Below are 18,648 nucleotides of genomic sequence, written 5' to 3' on the forward strand. Positions count from 1 at the left end.
ATGACAGGGTGACATGTCATCCGGATACTGCATGCCGTTGAAACGGTATGTTGTCCTGAAACCGACAAACGGAATGCTGCTGATTTTGTGAGCGACAGACTGACACACGTGAGAGCGTTACCTTCGCGTGAAATGGAGATAACTCCCATACGAAGGAGAGGAAGGTGCCCCAACGATAGACCAAGCAAGGGGTGGAAACAATGCCAACTACTCCGGTAGTTGACACAGTTTACCCCCTAGTACTACTAGGAGGTAAACTGAACCAAGCTTGAACTGCAAGGAGGTGTTATGGCGTTGACATGATATCTCATATAGAACACATGTGTTCCTTTTCCAAAAGTCGGAATATGAACGTACACATTAAGCTGATGCTCCTGAACTCTTCTAGAGTCGTCATTACGTTACCGGTAAAAAGATCATGTCGTCAATCCTGACATTGTCACAACTGGACGACGAAACAGGAGGTTGAGTTGTCCTGGCTCATGCGGTCTCTCACAACATTTGGCGGTCCCAGCTTTCGACGACGGAGTCCACACAATACCGAGCCACGACCTCCGCTTCTACAAAGCACGATGGGAGTGTTTCGTGGGTATCTTCTACAGCCGCGCAAACCTGCACGGAGCAATGACCACCGCAACGAAGGGCTACTCGAGCCTAAGTCGGCAGCGCTTTGGCCAACCTATAAACAGAAAAGTTTTAGCAAAACATGGTGCAGTGTCACGATGCTCACGTTGTTTCTGACAGTGACGTCGATCATTGGTGCATTGGCCAGCAAGAAGGTGACCACGTCCACTCGGTCGTGTGCCACTGCCACATGCAACGGAGTATTTCCATCCTGGAAGTGACGTGGTTTAGCATGGTACAACAATTGAGAAACATGTACTATCTTACATGATTAATGCAGTCCAAGTCGTCATTAGAATCGAGGAGTTCCTTGACGAGAGAGACGCGGCCTAGAGCGCATGCAACATGAAGCGCCGAGTTTCCATTCTACATCGTCAGACTATGAGGATGGTCGAATGAACGAATCCACTAACCAACCTCTTCTTGATCGAATTGATCCGTCAAATACGTTCGTTCTAGTCATAAAACTGTGACTGGAATGGATTCATTAATAGAGAATGCGCTGTACCAAGACGCAAGAGACCGTTGCGCACTCGAATATGGTGCCCCCCAGCCAAGGTCACAGCACATTCTCCACTCTACATCATGACTATGGTCAGATTCATTCGCTTCATTGGCGGATGCACCAAAGTAACGGCGCAAGGGTTGGCCCCCCTTGCTACCAAAGCTTCAATAATGTCGTAATGCCCTTCCCTTGCAGCCGCATGAAGGGGGGTTTCCCCAGCCTACACCGTTGCTTTAGAGATTTGTTCCCTTTGGTGTTTTGCACTCAGCCGAACTTTGTTGCGAACGTCCACGTCATTCTGCATGCGGTCTTGCAGAATTGAGATCACGGCATTCAGTTTGTTGCACGCTGCGGCATAATGCAGACGTGTGTTGCCTTGCTAGACCAACGTGGACGGGTCAGGAACTATCAGTGCTGGGATCGATATGTAGTACTTCGTCTGGCAGGATCTGGAGGATCGCTTTCAGATCTAAGTAAAGGCACGTGTCAAACCTCCTTGGCAAACCGCAACCGATGATATTGTACCCAAGTCCCGGAGGTACTTCGTCACGTCCGTATGCATGCGCCACCCAGCCAAATCCGACGCATATTGCCCTTTCTAAACACATGATTAGTTGGTGAAACTGCCAATTAGTGGACTAGCAACACGACCTCGTTTTTCCGCAAGACGTTGGCGTGCGACTCGATGAGCAGGGCTACACATGCCATGTGTCCACCAAGCGCTGCCTTGTGCAGGGGTGTGTGGCCCGTGGCGTTTCGGGCGTCCACGTCACCCCCTCCCTCCACCAAAAGCCGTGCAATCTCATGCTGGCCAATAACACATGCATGGTGCAATGGGGTGTTGCCGTGCTATCCGTCACAGTGCACGATGAGAACGAATTGAAAATCCATGGGTTGACGAGGCAATTGGAGTTGTCGCCTACACGATCGACGGCGTGCACAAGCAAGGGTGCTGAGGCAATGTACCGGATGACGTGGTCGACGTGCCCGTGGAGTACCGCTGCATGGAGCGGCGAACAGGATGGTTCGACTGTGAATGGGAGCTTGGCGAGGTCCCGCATCGCATGCAGCTTGCGCAAGGCCATGGTGGGCATCGTGCTCAGCGCAAACGACCGCGGCGACTCTGCGATCGTGCCCGTCATGTCGGATTGAGACTTGATTGGCGGCTTCATGAAACCGACACCAGGTCAACGACGACTCACTTTCAAGAATGCCACGTTCCAATCATAACAGTGCATCCAATTTTGACATGTTGCTGACAGCTCTTGGCATTCAATATATATATTGACATTCGATAGATATACATACACTATGAAAAATGTGCATAGCAAGTGCGTACATTACTTCTTAACGTTACTCCTGCTAGTCTATCCAAGCAACGTGGATGCCTTGTGCCGACGATTCTGTGTATACTTGCTTTGAGCAATTCACTTCGACGTGCCAAAATTATGGCAACCCATCGACCTCGCCTTCGGAATGATGCGCGGTTTGATACTTGTTGGAGTACGTTTTGAGCTCTTGCGATAGTTGGTGGAGGTAGTTGCTATGGGCGCTGGCTGCGGCGCTCGCTCGTTCTCGTTTGTGGACCCAGTTGCTCAACTTGGTGTCGTACATGGGCGTACGTGGCGCAGTACTATTGGACATGAATGGCTCATACGAGTGGTCCCTACAGATTGCCTTTAAAAAACGAACGACAATGTGTAACTATATTGCACCGTTCAGGAGGTCGAGTCGTGTACTGTGGCTGGTACGCCCAGCGGTTCAAATCACGGCTTGGTGTATTAATGTGGTACGCGTATGGCATGTCCATGCTACTTCGAGTTGGATACACCCGTGGAGGATAAGATGAAGGTTCATATTGCACGGGCAATTCCGACGGCCATGCCAACGCTGATGCATCTTGGTTGCGTGCAAACGATTGCAGTTTGGCCGACATGGTCGACCCATCTGCCACCAACTCGTCATGCAATCTCTCCAGATGACCTTCTACGGATGTCTCGGACGGGTCCGCGTCTTCTTCATCCTCGTCGTCCACTTCAAAGCCTTGACGACGATCATGAGTGGCTCCCACGTCATCGCATGAAGAAATATATACGTACCATGATTGCAAGTGCGCTCCAGCGATTGAATCTTCTGTTCTCGCTTGACCAGCCATTTTTCCGTCGCCTTGACCTCCTTGGCGTCATGCGCCAATTGTTGTGCGTGCTACAGATTAACCATCTCATTGAAAAAAAGCTACAAAGAGATCGAGGGTACCTGTTCTAAGAGTTGCTTCATCTCGTGACGAGCCTTGGTGTGGTGATTTGGTTGGCGCTGCCACCAGTCCTTTTCATCTTGCAGCTTGGCCATTCGGTGCTTGAGACTCTTTTTCTGCTTGGCCAGAAACTGCTTGGCTTTGGCGAGGAGGTCGTGCTCTTGCTGGATGCGACGGCGCCATGTTTGTTGCCGTGGTTTGGAGTATTTACTCACTTTTCTGTGACGTGGAGGAGATCGCAGGGGCGTGACGGCGGCCACACCCGTCGGCGCTTGAGGCTTCTCTTTCCACGCCACGTCAAAGCCCCCGGGTTGCAAACTCGGAATCTGCGCCAGGTCTTCTTCGCGATTGAGCTGCTTTGTGTCTCGCAACCTTGCTGACAAATGTTGCTCCTCCTATTCCATTATATCAATCACTTTTAGCATCATGATTTTCACAGGCCCCAAAAATCGATTTCTAAACCCTCCATCGAACCTCTTGCATTTGTTTCGACAAATGGTGCAGATGCTGCGTCTGTTTTACTTGGAGATCGTGCTCCAACTCGGCCACTTTGTCCTAGTCCACACACGACTGTATGTGATGCATATGTTTCTTGTCACGACCCTACGAAATTGCACGTACCCGATGCTCCTTGAGAACTTGGGACAGTTTGATTTGGTTTTCCGATTGGCAGTGGTGCAGGGCCGACTGAAAATCGCGCTCTTCTTGGTTCATGCGCTGGTTCTTTTGCTTGTCAAAGTCTCCGACTAGCTCGTCCAACTGCCGCTCACAACTCGCCCGCACCCGCGCTTTTTGTCGCGCGAACGCCAGCTCCTCGCGCTCGGTGAACTCGCGCAGCTGCGCCATGTACTCACCCCGCACCATGCGCTTCTTGTGCTCGTAATTCAAGCGCTCCACAGTGGTGAGACTCTCCAATGCGCTCGTGTGCATGCGTTGGCTGGACGCCCGCAGCGCGGCATTTTCGACATGCAACGCTTCGATTTCCAAAGCCAAGTCGCGGCTTCGCGAGTCCAACAGCGCCGCCTTGCGTCGCCACGTCTCGCACTGCATGGTCACGTCGTGCAAGTGGGTTTCCAGCTCCGTCTTGTTGACTTGGGCCATTTGAAGCTTGAGGTGCGTGGGTCCGTTGTCGTATGCCGTCGGTGGAAGGTCCTGCTGCTGCTGCATCGACAGATTGTTGTTGTTGCTGCGAGTGCTCGAGGAAGCCACGGACAGCATCAGCGCGTCCTTTTCGGCGAGCGCCGATTTCAATTTCGTTTTGGCCTGGTCCAGTTGGTCGTGCCAGTCCTGGCGATCTTTGTCTGCTGATTCCGTTATTGATTTCACTTGCGCCTCCAGCTTTTGCTTGAGCGTGGTCCAATGCTCCTTGTCCTTTTGCAACACCGCCAACTCGGTCGTAGTTTGAACCAACTGCGTTTGGGCTGTCGCCTTGTCCATTTCCAACTGACTCAGGCGAGCGTTCCACTCCTTTTTCTTGTCGTCGGCATCGCGTTTCCATTGAAGCGTCGCTTCCTCGCGTTTGCTTTCTTCGTCCACCAGTCGTTTGTTGACGAGGTCGGATTGGTCTTGCCGCACGCTCTTGAGTTTCGCTTCGAACTGCACCACGTCTAGCCGCCATTTCGTCTCGATCGCGTCCTTTTCTTGGCTCCGCGTGGCTAATTCCGCCTTGGTGCGGTCGCAGTCCAGCTCGAGGCGCTTCAATTTCCCGGTGGCAGCTTGCAGTTCGTACGTCATGGCTCGCTTCTGGCCCTCCAGATCGTCGATGTGATGGACGTTTTCCGTGAGTTTGGTCTGGGCCGCGGCCAACGCTTCGCCTTGGAGCTTCCACCGCTTTTCCAGATCAGCGAGCTCGACTTGCACCCGATCGCGCGTTGCCTCAACGTCGTCCTTGTCATGGGTCGTCGTTCGAAGTTGCCGGTCCAGCTGTTGCTGCTGGCCTTTCACCTTGTCTAGTTTGTCGACCAGACTCTGCTTCTCCGCTTGCCACATGGACACGTGCCGATCGTGCATTTCCTGACCCTGCTTAAACTTGGTTTCAAATTCCTGGGCCTTGCCTTGCAGCTGCCGCACTTTGTCGTTGGCAGCCCGCGCGTCCGCCGTCAGTTGCTCCACTTGTTGGCGCAAACTATCTTGCTTTTCGGCACTGCTGGTCAACGACGAACTGGACGATCGAAGGGCAATTTGCTCTTTTAGACGGTCCACTTCGTTGTGCAGTGCCAGCTGGTCATGCTCTACCCGTTGCTTTTGAAACAACGCGTCGTCCAACTGGAGCTGCAGCGCGCGGGCGTCGGCCTGGTGCTTGTCGCTCGTGTCTCGAACTTGCTTGAGCAATGTCTCCAGCCCGGCGCACTCGTCCGTGGCCTTTTCGTACTGAACTTCGGCAGTTTGCAGTCCGAGTTTGACTTTACTAAGTGCCGATTTCAAGTCTGTGGTTTCGGTCGTGAGCGCCCGCCACTTGGCTTGCACGATGTCGACCTCCTTTTCGACCCCCTTGAGTTTCTGAGCAAGTTGCTCTTTGTCGACTTCGACTTGCTTGACCTTTTTCTCGGCCACATCCTTGTCAAGGACCACTCGATGGTGGGTGTCGAGCAACGCGTCGTGTTCCATTCGTAATGCGTCTAGCCGCGATTCGGCTTCGGTCCTTTCGCCCTCGACAAGCTTCAACTGACTGGTGAGCTTTTCCTTTTCCCATTCCCACATCGACGTCGTCGATTCGTGCGTAGACGTATGCTGGGCCTGCATTTGCGCCGCCACGCTCGCCACTTCGTTTTCCTTTAGCTTGAGTTTGCGCTCCAACGTCGCTCGTTGGTCGTCCGCCTTGCGCTTGGCGGCCTCCGCGGCCATGGCTTCACTTTTCAACCCCTGTAACACCAACGCGTGGGTTGCTTGCACGTCGTCCAGCTGCTGCTTCCACTGAGACTGCTGTGTCTCCAGCGTTCGCTTGTGACATCGTTCGTGTTCGTCCATTGCATCCTGACTTTCTTGTGCTCGACGGTAGGCTTGGTCGAGCTGTTCTTGAAGTGACGCGACCAACCCAGACGTGGACGACTCTTGGCTTTGCATCGACGTCCATTTCGCCTGAAGGTCGCCGATCGTCGACTTGGCCGACGTCAGTTGTCGCTGCCAGTCGATTTCCGCGTCCGCCATCTTCTCCTTCCAGCTATCGACCACCGCAACGTTATCCCGCTCCAGTCCCTTGATTTTGCACTCCAGAGCGTCTATTTGCGCTCGCGACGACACGACCGCATCCTCGTGCGTCTGCTGCAACTCGTCGTATTTAGCTTGCCATTGCTGGAGCTGGTCCTTGACCGCCTGGTCCTGGTTGGTCGTGTCCATCAGTTTATCGTACTGACGCTGCCACGACTGGCCGTCGGCTTTGGCTTCCCGCAGCTCTTGTGCAGTTCGTTCTTGCGCAGTTTGGTGTGCTGCTTTGGCATCTTCGAGTTGCTCCACCAAGGTCCGTTTCGATGCTGTCAGCGATTCAATTGTCCGTTCCAACTCTGCAAGCTTCGAGTCTGCCAAGGAAGCCCCATCGATCACTTGGTTTTTTTCGGCGCACGCGGCCTCGTACTTCAGCGTGGCGTCTCGTTGGAGCTGTTCTAACTTTGCGACTTGTTGCTTCAAGTCTGTACATGTAGACTTGGCCGCGGCGCATTCAGCGTCCGCCGCTTCATGCTTGATCACGAGCGCTTGGAATTTCTCGCGCCATTCGTTGACGTCAGCACTTTCTTTGGGGTTGTGTGTGGTTGCGGAAGTCAAGTCGTGGACCTTTTGTTCCCATCCAGCGATGGTGGAAGCATGCGCAGCTTCCGCTCCGTGGACTTTGGTAAGCAGGTCGTTGTGTTTGGACTCCCATGCAGTCAAGTGTTCCGTCATCTTGGCGTGTTTTCCTTGCCAAACTTTAGTCTGGGCCTCTGCGTTGGCAACATTTAGGTGGGCTTCAGCCAGCTGCTTTGTCATGGCCTTGACCTGCTCTTCCAACCCCTCGAGTTCCTTGTTTGGCGACGATGCAGCAACAGCAGTGGACTCCCGAACTCGCGATTCTTCGAACGCCTCCGCTTGTCGCTTTAATTTGTCCTCCAACGCCGCCTCCGCCTTGTCCTTTTGCTTGAGCTGCGCCGTCAACGCTTCCACTTGGGCTTTGAGCTCGTCAATAGACGTTTCCAAATCCGAGACTAGCTCGGGTGGATGGTTGGATGCTGTTGCGTCTTGGAGTTTACCTTCAAGTACATTCACTTGTCGTTTGTATTGCGCCACCTCCGCCTTGAGCGTGTCGAGCTCCGTGTTGAGCTTGTCCACGCGATTCGACTCCTCCTTTTCTCGATGCTCGGCCTGCATTTCCTCCTTTTGCCGCTGCGCTTCCTGTCGCTGCAACGCCTTTTCATGCGCCGCGTCCATCCCTTCCAATGCTTCCTTGTGCTTCTCGTCCATGTCCTTCAGTTCTTTGTCTTGTTTTCGCGTCAACTCTCGTTTCTTCTCCATAAACTTGGAGTCGGCGTTGTCCAAGGCTTCGCGGTGCTCGGCTTCCAGGTCTTTTCGCCGCTTCGATAACTTCTTGTCCAGTTCCTTGACGTTTTCCACTTCGTCCGCATGGTCTTTTTGTAGTTTTTGCAGCTTCTTCTCTATCGCCGCAGCCTCGTCGTCGAGTTCGGTCTGCTGTTGCTTGAGTTGACTCTCCTTGGCAGACACTTTGGCTTGAAGCGACGCAACCTGGCTGTTGTGCTCGTCCTCCAACAATTGCAACTTGGCCTCCAATTCTTGCACCTTGGCCGCAACGATCGCATTGTCGTCGTCGACCTTGACATCTTTCTTTCCCAGAGGCTTCCGTGACGGCAACGCTTTGATCGGTGGCGGTTCCGCCTTGCCTTCTTCTTCGTCGTCATTGTCATCGTTATCGCTCTTGCCTTCCTGCGCTCTCATCGCGCTTGGTCTCTGCGTCATACATCGCGATCATAATGCCAACGTTCCAGGCCATGCATGCAAGACGTACCCCCAACGCGCCTCCCCCCACCGGTTTCAAGGCCCCCAAGCCGCCACCCGGCAGCGGCAACTACATGTTGGTTGGCGACGTGGATGGCATGCATATACATGCAATATGTTCTTGTAGTTTGTGTGAAGATGATGCCCATACCTTCCCAATCGCACCAAGAGGTTTCTTGTCCATGCCCGACTTGACCGTGCCCAACGTTTCGACCTTGGGGGCCTTTTTCGGGGCTTTCTTGGGCTTTTTCCCCAGGATTTCAGCAATGTCGTCCTTTTCCTTTTTCTTCTTGTCGTCCGTGTCTTGGAATTTCTTGCCTTGGATTGTTTTCTTCTTGTGGTCGTCGTACAGTTTACGGTAATACTACGACACGCACAGCATGCATGACTTTAACACTGCAATTGATGGCATGACGCTGGTAAGGGAGATTGACGTACCTCGTCGCAAGGATGGTCCCACGTGCTCGCCCCCGACGCAAAGTTAAAGTAGTAGATCTCTCCCGTGTCCGTCGTCTTGCACGGCTTCCAGTTCTCCGGTAAAGGCGCTTTCAGACCTTCGCGTGCGATCCAAAACAACTCGCGCTCGGCATCCAGGTCCATGCCCAACCACTTGGCGTACTCGATGACTTCGTCTTCCGTGGGCTCATAGTTGGGGTCGATCTCCTCTTCCAGCACGATGCTGTCTCCTTGACCGCCATCCATCGTATGCCAACTGTGGGGATCCCTTTCTCGTTTTCTTGCGTCGTTTCAAGATTGGAAGACTGGTCGGATACTAAATTATCCGGGCAATTGGCTCCATGATTGTTGTGATGACAAGAAAATTCCACCCAATCAATAATGGATCGTAACGGTCAGGTTATCCGGTCGGTGTTTTGGTGGGCATGGCCATAATATAGGGAGCGCTCACATTTTTGGGATATCTCAGCAACCAATGGGAGTTGGGCGTCCCTATTTGAATATGATTAGCCAATTAGAATGCTGGAAACGTGGTTATGGCTACCAATGAGCGAACGCAATTGTACAAGGACTTGCCACACAACAATCGATTTTTGCACCCGGGCATATCCCAATACAAATTACCATATTACATATTGAATGCATATTCTGAAAATGTATCTCTGTCATGAGTGTATAACGTCTCCGTTCAGGCGTCCACCGGCTTCTCGCCCCTTTATGCGGTCCACTTGCATCACCCCGGCTGCCTCAACTCTTAGACAGTCCTCGTTTCAGTGGGGGAAGGATCCAAATCAACGCCCCTAATCTCCCGCATTGGACTACAGTATACAAGATGCAAAGTCCTACGTTTCCAAGCGCTAATCTGTCATGCAACAGATCAAGGACAACCTAACCGCCACCCAGCAGCGACAACCTACCCAAGTCAACACGACGACCTTCCAAGCCAATGACCAAGTCCTCTTTCACAAGTCCTCTGCCACTTGGCCATCCTCGGCCGATGACGCCGACCCCTGGTTCCAATTCCCGGTTCACTAGCGCTGCCACTGGAATCAAAGCCCCCAACTAACAGCGCGACCCCTGGAGCCGCGTAGTACCCTGCGTTCGATCGTCCGGGCGCCATCCGCACCTCCCTCGGGACCACATACCATGGACTCCAGCGCTCAAGCCCCGCAAGACGCATCGACTGATGAGCTGACTCTGTCGCCGCCCGCTTTACCGGCGTCGTCATGCCCGGAGAAGTTGTCGACCCCATCGCAAACCACGGCAGTGACTAGGGGACGTTAGGCGGGGCTCCAGTACTAGGTACAAGATGGGACAACCACAATATGGGGATCAGACGCAGACGCAAGAACATCCTTACGTCAAGAGCATGCCGAATTTGAACGCGGACTGCGAGATAACCTGGATCTCAAACAACCCGATCCGGCAGAACAGAGTATAAAATCGCTCCACCAGCTCACGCAAAGCCGGTGTCCACCCCCAGTCCTTCAGTCGCGAGTCAAGTTGCTGCAGCACCCGCAAACGGCGCGTCCTGCCGTTGATGTAGTCCAGCGACGCCAAAGACGGAGCCATCCTCTTCGTACAACTTCAGACTGTGGACATCCTCCAGCCGCATCGCGAGCGGTCCATTTTCCACCTGCATTTGCCCAATGCATTCTTCCGTTATTTTGAGGTTCGGCGCCGCTTGCCAAATTGGCATCGCATGTCCAATCGGTGCCCTTCGCACCTGCACCAACGCGGGCGACGCCCCCGTGTTTGCCTTTCCCGCTTGCTCCTCGGCAGCTTGAGCTGCATGCGCATCGGCTTCGGCAATCGACTCGGCCATTGACAGCTCTGCCCCCTGCTCCATCTCCTGCTAGCGTCGCATGGTTTCCTTCCTGTGGCGCTCTTTCAAGGCCATGATCTCATTTCGCAACAATTCCCGCATTGCCATAGGTCTCATCGTACGCAGCGCCATTTGAACCATATCGGTGGCTGCCTGATGCTCCGCATCGATCCGCTGCTCTTCCTTCTTCATGAACAAGTCAAGCAGCGGATTTTCACGACCAGTTCGGAACCGCTGGCTCCCTGCAAAGAAGTACTCGTCGCTGTCTGAGTAATCGCCCGTCAAGTCCACAACCGCTTTGGCCTTCTTCAGCTGGTCGTCGTCCATGTTGTCAATTTGAAGAATGCCACCCACGATGGGCGAATTTGACGATCGCCAGTTCCACCGACCAACGGCCTTCAACCACGCGCCAGTTGATTCGCATATTCCGATATGCTCGTTTGAGTGTGGGAGGGTGTCATAGTTCCAGATACACGATCCGGATACACGTACGCGTACCACACCACAGGTTGAAGACAAACTCAGACCCAAACCCACGAGCTGCCAACGACGCGCTACGCGTCAATGAAACAGCAAAGGCCCGTCGCGCGTTTGCGTTGGACCATCCCCGGCCCTTTGTGTTCACCAGCTCAAGATGGCTGACCCTGCTTAGCTGTAGCGTTAGATTCCATAACGCTACCAATTCACTTTTCAATTACGTTTATAGTCCTTTACGGGAATCGCCGCCACGTATTTGGAGGCGCAATCGACACACACCATGATGCCGGTATGGCCGCAAACATCGCGTGGGAGGTCAAACATAAAGTCCATGCTGATGGACGCCCAGAGTTCGTCGGGTGTCGGAAGACGTTGCAGCGGCGCTTTGGAAGCCGCGGTGACCTTGGCGCGCTGACAGGCGTCGCAACGAGCGACATAGTGAGCCACAGATTTATAAAGACGTGGCCTCCAGTAAGAACGCGCGACCGCGTTGAACATCTTGTCGCGGGCAAAATGGCCACCACTTGGAGAGTCGTGGAAAGACCGTAAAATTGCAGCGCGTAATGGCGCGTCGCTGGGTACGACGATGCGAGGTTAGTCGCCGCGAGATGGGGTGAAGTACAAGAGACGATCGCGGATGAAATAGTTTGGGAATAATGATACAGAACGACCCGGCTTTGAAGAAGCAGATGCGGTTAATGCCAACAAAAACGTGGAACACGTGGGATCCGACGCGTAAACCGGGCGGACGAGTTTCTGGAGGTCGGAATGGAGAAACCCCACAGTCTTGAGGGCGAGGTCGGGGCGACGAGAGCGAGCTTCGGCAAGGATGTTGTCCTTACCAGGTTTGTATTGGACTGTGAAGGTAAGCTCAGCGCAGAACAAAAGCTATCGTTCCATTCGCTGCGAGAGGCGCGGCAAGTTGATCACCGTGAGAAGGGAGGCGTGATCTGTGTAGATCACGAAGGGCTTGCTACCAAGGAGGCAGATGCGGAATTTGGTGAGGGTGTATTTCATCGACAGAAGTTAGAGGTCGTGAACGGGGTAAGAGCGTACCGCCGGAACGAGTTGGCGGCTTTGATATGACACGCGATGGGCGCGTCAATCCGCGTCGCCTTGCATTAAGATATATCCAATTGCGAACTTAGATGCATCGCACACAACCGAAAATGGACACCCAAAGTTGGGAAGCTCCAGAATGAGTTGCAAGCTGGTCTTGAGGGCGTCGAAGGAGCATCGACGGGGGTCCTCCCACTCCCAAGGAGCGTCTTTGACCAAAAGACGAAACAAAGGGCGACGTCGGCGAAGTTTGCCGAGTGTTTGTGGAGGTAGGTGGCTAAGCCTAACCACCGCCGAAGGTCGTTGACGGAGGATGTGGCAGGCCAATCCTCAATGGCCTGAATCTTGTCGGGATCAGCCCGACAGCCACGCACACCCACTAAGTCGCCGAGAACAGGTATTTCGTCCACGCCAAAGAGGAATTTGGCATGTTGGCATAAAGGTCGTTAGCGCCGAGGACTTCGAACACCGCGTGGAGATGACCGCGGTGAACCTCGGTATGCGAAGAGGCTGCCGACGCGCGACTGTGGATGTAGATATCATCGAAGTATGATGGCGCGCCGCCCGCGAAGTTCCGCGCAGAACGCGGAACTTCGCGGTCACCATACGATTGAACGTGGCGGGAGCGTTGGAAAGCACCTGTGGCATTACCAACCACTCCCAGAGCATGCCGCTGGTGGTTGACACCGCCGTTTTGGGCACAATGGCCAAACGCATCAAGATTTGGTTGAATCCATCGGGTAAGTCGATGGTGGAATAGATGCTGGAATGGCCCAAGCCGTCAATGATTTCCTTGCGGGGAATTGGAGTTTGAGCCGGGATGGTGGCGGTTTTCGGCTTGTTGAAGGCATGAACAATACCCACTTGTCGTTGGGCTTCTTAACACAGAAGGTAGGGCTACTGTGCGGTGAAATAATTTCGCGGACATGTCCAGCGGCCTTGCACACCGCAACGAACGTGTCGATGGCTTCCACTTGTTCTCGGGAAGCGTCCACTGCCGCGTGACACAGTACTTTGTGTCTGGCAAGAGGCCAAGCTCGTGTCGTACCCTTTTGACGACGGGGAGTCGATTGGGAACTTCGTCGGGGAAGACGTCCGCAAACTCGCGGAGGAGGTCGAAATACGGGTTCGTACGGAGGGAATCCCACGTCTGGGATTTCGCTGGTGGTGGTACAACCAAATCGTCCGCCATGGAGGTCGAGAGGAGATCCAAGTCCTCGTCAATGGATATCATAGCAATACCCCGGGTCACTTGGACACGAAGGGACAAACGCATTGAAACTCATCTCCGGCAATGCTAGGATCTCGGATGATGACCGAGGCAACTCGTCCAGGTTGCACGTTCACAAACAAGCGACGATCGCCCGTGTTGAAGGCGGGCTAGGGACGGCGACAGCAGAGCGCGAATCTGCGTCGAGAACAGGGGTCGACACCAGAGTCGAGACTTGCGAACCAAGCTGCGTTGGGGCCAGCCAACGCGGCGAGGCGGGACAAGGGGCGAGTTCATTACTCATCGCCAATTTGGCAAGGTCGGCCTGGGGAGTCAAAAGTGAGGACTTGTCGGCAGCAATACGATTAACGGTGTACAACGTTGTATGCCTTCATGTTTCACGTTAACGATAGGATGTACTTATCGTAGAGAGCAATTAGTCCCACCCACTTACTCAGGGACGTTTTAGGTCAATAGTACCAAATTCCCTGAGTGAGTGGGCACTTGACCAATTGAGTGGGTGTGTCACCCACTCACTCGGGGAATTGGTCTCCAAGCTACGATCATCGGCGGAGCTGTCTCACCCACGTGATGACACCACGAAGTGTCGGTTTACGGATACGAGCGATTATGGATGGTCGATGTGGTAACATAAGTGGTGGTAACATAAGTGGTGGTAACGTAAGTGGTGGCATACGATGACGACAGCCCAGTCCAAGAACAACACCACGAACTGCTCCTATGCTAGTCGGGGATATTTGCGGGCGCCAAGAATGCGTGGTCAGTCATCGAGAAGGAGGCCTACCCTATTGCGCGTGCGTGCACGAAGCTCAACTATACACATATGCGAACTACGCCGTTCAAGATATACTGTGATCACAAGAGCCTCATCCAGGTCTTTGCCCTGTGCGAAGAATTGAAGGCGCACTCACATAGCAAACTCATGCCATCAGTTGCCACTACTGGTGGCTACCGCTATCACAACCTCTGTGCGGACATGATGAGCGGTTGGGGCCAGCCGACACCAAGTCTGGCGACCAATCGGGTCAAAATACGTCGGGGTCATGGCTGGTCAAAGAAAATTAAAACGCGCAAAGTCCCCCTACCGGCACAACCCAAACTGCGCCGGCTGGACAAGGGCTTCGTGTGGCCATGTGTGGCGGACATTCGCCAAGCACAGGACCAAAATGCCAAGGACAAACCCAAGTGAGCTACAGTGGTGAGCGGACTGTGGAAGTGGACGAGCGGTTATGGATTCCGAGTGCGGCGAACGACCTGATCCAATGTATCATGGTAGTTGCCCACTGCGGTAGCGCCGGACATTCCGGACATGCAGTGTCGATGGCTACGGTCCGACATCTATTGTATGTCGACAACTTGGCCGACAGGTCCTCCGTGCTGCTTATTGTGCCCTCATGTAAAATGGGGAAGGGTGGTCCATCGACCATATGCTCCGAGATGGCACGCGAAAGACCGCAACGAAAGGATCCACTTCAACTTTTCACGGCAGCATCGACCGCAGGTGAATGCGCTATCGGCCGCAACTGACCTATGCCACAAGAGTCTTCACCACATAAGTCATAAGCTATTGACTGCGGCATACATACCATGCCAGGGCCGCCACAACTGCACTTCGACCTATGCCATCACCGACCCTGAGGCTTCGCTGCTCCGTGTTTATACACCAACGTCTCTATCCGGCCAAAGCTGCTAAAGCGCAACCATAACGTTTTAAAAGTCGCAAACGGTATTGTGTGAAATGGGCTACACAAGGGGCCCCACCAATGGTCCCCATGCATCATGGCTGGGTGCCGACTAACTGCCTCCGACCACAACAGTACCTGCCAGTTCGACTTGCCGTTTTGTTTATGCTGATTCGAGTGCAATGTCGGCTCGGCAGTATTTCAACCAATAGAAAGCCGTACATGTTAAATGTTAGTGATACTACATAGTATGCTCGATCCACTTTAATGTGCACACGAATTAACCAATATCAATTCCTAGAAATACAGTTTTAATCTAACCGCCCAAAAAATATGCAAATGGATATGCAAATACTCAGCTTAAAATGGTGAACCTTAAATCTGTCGGATTGTTTTAAGGTATTTTTGGTCAACATGGTGTGGGTGATAATGAATCATAACATGTTACATATCGAGATTGTTTGCTACAATACGTATAGTATTTGATTGTACATGAGAATGTGACAAATTTATTTATTGCAGTGATTTCCTGAGTACTCAGCTCTGCGGCAATACTAGTACAGTAGTAGTTCATGGAACGAGTTGCTCCAATAAAAACATGGCTTGCATTATTTGAGGGTTAGATTGTCGTAGCATTTGTAGTTTTGATCATGGCCACTCCAGATTATTTCCCGAAAATTATGCTTCACTTGATTTTCAAACGTGTGATAGTTGAAAATTAATAGTTTGAAGCCTTGATGACCTCCCGTTCCACCGACAGTAAGGTGTATGTGTTTAGAGCATCTCCACCACGCCCAGTAAATTGGCCAATCAGTAAATATGTGTGCTGATTTACTGAAAATTTACTGAAATATTTTCGCACCGCACCAGTATCGGGTTCAGTACTTTGCTGACCAGCAAATATTCCAGTCAAAGTCACACAGATTTGATGGACTTGTACTGGATTTGCTGGAGTCAGTATCCGGTTATAGTGGCCGGATAGAGACGTCGGTGCATAAACACGGAGCAGCGAAGCCTCAGGGTCGGTGATGGCATAGGTCGAGGTGCAGTTGTGACGGCCCTGGCATGGTATGTATGCCGCAGTCAATAGCTTATGACTTATGTGGTGATGACTCTTGCGGCGTAGGTCAGTTGCGGCCGATAGCGCATTCACCTGCGGTCGATGCTGCCGTGATAAGTTTACTGTTAGGCGGCAGCATTGACCGCAGGCGAATGCGGCCGATTGCTTGTTTGCGCCGGTCCGAGGCCGATCCTGCCGTCGTTGGCGGTGTCTGTCTTGCGCCGGTCGAAGTTGCATGGCTTGCCGCGTTGGCGAGAGTCGTGCGGCAGTCGGTGGGTATGTCTTCGCGGCCGGTAGCCGTGTTGTTAATGTTGCAGGACCCATGTCATCGACTACAACTCGACAGGACCCGCGCCATTGACTTCTGCATTACCAAGGTCAATAGCGCGGGTCCTATCGAGCTGGCGGATGCCTATTATGTCTGTATATCACCGTACTCGGTTTACTAGTTCACAAGAAACTACCGTTGATGCCATTCCTGGTGATAAGGATAACTTGGTACAGTGTACATAAGCATGCATGTTGCGAATCATTGCGTGCCATTCCTGGTGATAACGATGCCTCATAGTCGAAATTAACGCGGGTTTCCACTCAGGCTGGTCGAATGATGGTGATGAATTTACTGGCTGGAGTTGGGCTTTTTGCGGTGCGAATTATCCTGAATTATCAGTCCATTACAATACTGGAGGTTGTTATCCGAACACTATGCGGATATTGGTGTGTCGATTTACTCGGGGACGTTTTAGATCAATAGTACCAAATTCCCTGAGTGAGTGGGTTTTGACCAATTGCGTGGGTGTGTCACCCACTCACTCGGGGAATTGGTCTAGCTTTGACTTTACGGCGTCAAACGCCTGCATGTCGCCATTGGTAAGCTCCAATTGAACACGAGACGCGATCCGCTTCTTCTTGCCCTTGCCTTCAAGGGACAGTGAATAGCTGTGAGCATTTCGGACAAGTCCACCCTCCTCCACCCATCTCCCCCATCCTCCTGAGAACTTCCACTGCAGCATATATGAAATAAACTATGGCACCAGATTTGCACCACATTGTTTCCAGATTTGCATCACATTGATTGAAACAGAAACCACATTGATCTGATTTTTTTTGCTTTCCAGTCCTTGTCAAAACTTATATTTTATACTTCCTCTAACCACATTAATTGGAAAAAAATCCAACTTGATCGGGAAATTGTGTACTGTTAGTCCAAAGCAGAGGTACTGTACTGTATACTTACCTTGAAAATAAGAAAATTTGTTTTTCTCAGCTGGCACCGTACTCCCTCCGTTCCAAAATAAGTGCGTGAATCAGAACGCCTCCTGCAGTAAAACTACAAAGCACTCTAAGATCAAATACTCCAGAATGTATTATAAATACATGTGTAACGATACACTTTTATAATCAAAGCATGCGTTTTGCGTGTCTCAGGACCAATCAAATGACGACTTGAGGCAATTCTGAAATTGCCATTCGATTCAGGAGGGAGGTTTTCTCAGAAACCTCCAAACGATTAATTGAGTTTGGATTATCATATTTACGACATTCCTCCGCGAGGGACGACACTAGAACCACATGTTATGAACCGCTTCGCCAATTGTAACGCGCCTGCTCGACCAGGGATCATCGGTTTTTACTTCGCTCAACGCTTCTTACCTCGTGCTTCGACCGATCTTCTTCGAAGTTCGCTCCTCGTCTTCGTACGTGTTCCTTGTTATCCGGATTCTCAAGGGGAGGGACGGATAAATCCTTGCGGAAATAATCCGGGGAAGCCGGGGATCGAACCAAGAAGGGATATCCGGATGAAGAGGACCCGCGGTTCGGTTAAATAACCGGAGCGTGAAAACACTGTAAACACAACCAACACCCCCCCCTGAGTGAGCCCAATCAGCCGGATAACGCGAGAAGGCAATATTAAGTTAGGAATAATATCCGGTTAAAATTCTAATAAACCTCCATTGACAGTGAGCTATTCCCCCCCTACCTACGCACATGCTTTTGCATAGGCACTAGGAATTAGGTGAGCCCATTGGGCAATATTAGTATTGGGATAAAACCTAATATAGTCCTATTTGACACTGAGCTATTCCCCCCCTGGTGTGGTAACGAGCACAATTACCATCCATAATACCAACACACACACCCGTACGTCATCTTCAACACTATTTGGCTCAACTCCTACTTCCTTCAAGCAGCAATTATATAGTCCGACTCGTGATCGCACAGAGTCGGACGATGGCCTGGAGTGCCTGGGCGAGCTCGTCGACGTATCGTGCCTCCGCCAATTCTGCAGCCAGGACACGGTCCGGTTCGTGGTCATGCCATCCAACTTGGCCCTGGCTGCCTCGAACACGACACGTTTTCAGGTAACAACCCCTTGCGCTCTTGTTTCTCTTTCGACATGTGAGGCACCTTGTAGGCATTGTCTCCGAACGGCTTCATTGCCTCGCCCAGGCAGCAATGCAACGTCAAGACCGTGTGGTTCAAGCGCTCTAGAT

The 18,648-nt window shown here is 52.3% G+C and overlaps 7 protein-coding genes across 7 annotated transcripts; 3 read left to right on the top strand and 4 right to left on the bottom strand.

The window, feature by feature from the left end:
• Positions 1-340: 340 nt before the first annotated feature.
• On the bottom strand, positions 341-2,326 carry H257_13153 (hypothetical protein). The gene is made up of 12 exons (XM_009840612.1): positions 2,053-2,326; positions 1,781-1,978; positions 1,655-1,727; positions 1,564-1,598; positions 1,404-1,508; positions 1,251-1,349; positions 1,133-1,202; positions 1,042-1,079; positions 892-990; positions 731-835; positions 613-679; positions 341-560 (listed from the first exon to the last, which is right to left on the bottom strand). Exons 1-12 carry the CDS (start codon positions 2,299-2,301, stop codon positions 493-495), a joined length of 1,206 nt encoding a protein of 401 aa, XP_009838914.1. The 5' UTR covers positions 2,302-2,326; the 3' UTR covers positions 341-492.
• A 122-nt stretch (positions 2,327-2,448) lies between these two features.
• Positions 2,449-9,122, bottom strand: H257_13154 (hypothetical protein). Its single transcript, XM_009840613.1, has 9 exons — positions 8,802-9,122; positions 8,515-8,727; positions 8,374-8,433; positions 4,005-8,315; positions 3,858-3,938; positions 3,386-3,778; positions 3,229-3,334; positions 2,845-3,172; positions 2,449-2,795 (listed from the first exon to the last, which is right to left on the bottom strand). The coding sequence occupies exons 1-9, from the start codon at positions 9,063-9,065 to the stop codon at positions 2,576-2,578; spliced, it is 5,976 nt and encodes a 1,991-aa protein (XP_009838915.1). The 5' UTR covers positions 9,066-9,122; the 3' UTR covers positions 2,449-2,575.
• Positions 9,123-9,686: 564 nt separating this feature from the next.
• Positions 9,687-10,006, top strand: H257_13155 (hypothetical protein; the record flags this gene model as incomplete). Its single annotated transcript, XM_009840614.1, has 2 exons — positions 9,687-9,845; positions 9,911-10,006. 2 exons carry the CDS (start codon positions 9,687-9,689, stop codon positions 10,004-10,006), a joined length of 255 nt encoding a protein of 84 aa, XP_009838916.1.
• Positions 10,007-10,175: 169 nt separating this feature from the next.
• H257_13156 (hypothetical protein) lies at positions 10,176-10,644 on the bottom strand (the record flags this gene model as incomplete). The annotated part of the gene is made up of 2 exons (XM_009840615.1): positions 10,176-10,350; positions 10,403-10,644. 2 exons carry the CDS (start codon positions 10,642-10,644, stop codon positions 10,176-10,178), a joined length of 417 nt encoding a protein of 138 aa, XP_009838917.1.
• A 30-nt stretch (positions 10,645-10,674) lies between these two features.
• H257_13157 (hypothetical protein) lies at positions 10,675-11,619 on the bottom strand (the record flags this gene model as incomplete). Its single annotated transcript, XM_009840616.1, has 2 exons — positions 10,675-11,040; positions 11,359-11,619. 2 exons carry the CDS (start codon positions 11,617-11,619, stop codon positions 10,675-10,677), a joined length of 627 nt encoding a protein of 208 aa, XP_009838918.1.
• A 2,615-nt stretch (positions 11,620-14,234) lies between these two features.
• Positions 14,235-14,600, top strand: H257_13158 (hypothetical protein; the record flags this gene model as incomplete). Its single annotated transcript, XM_009840617.1, has 1 exon — positions 14,235-14,600. The coding sequence occupies one exon, from the start codon at positions 14,235-14,237 to the stop codon at positions 14,598-14,600; it is 366 nt and encodes a 121-aa protein (XP_009838919.1).
• A 1,705-nt stretch (positions 14,601-16,305) lies between these two features.
• On the top strand, positions 16,306-18,646 carry H257_13159 (hypothetical protein; the record flags this gene model as incomplete). Its single annotated transcript, XM_009840618.1, has 3 exons — positions 16,306-16,429; positions 18,377-18,508; positions 18,570-18,646. 3 exons carry the CDS (start codon positions 16,306-16,308, stop codon positions 18,644-18,646), a joined length of 333 nt encoding a protein of 110 aa, XP_009838920.1.
• Between the last annotated feature and the right edge of the window lie 2 nt (positions 18,647-18,648).

The sequence above is a fragment of the Aphanomyces astaci genome (genome assembly GCF_000520075.1).
Source record: "Aphanomyces astaci strain APO3 unplaced genomic scaffold supercont1.45, whole genome shotgun sequence".
Lineage (NCBI taxonomy): Eukaryota > Oomycota > Saprolegniomycetes > Saprolegniales > Verrucalvaceae > Aphanomyces > Aphanomyces astaci.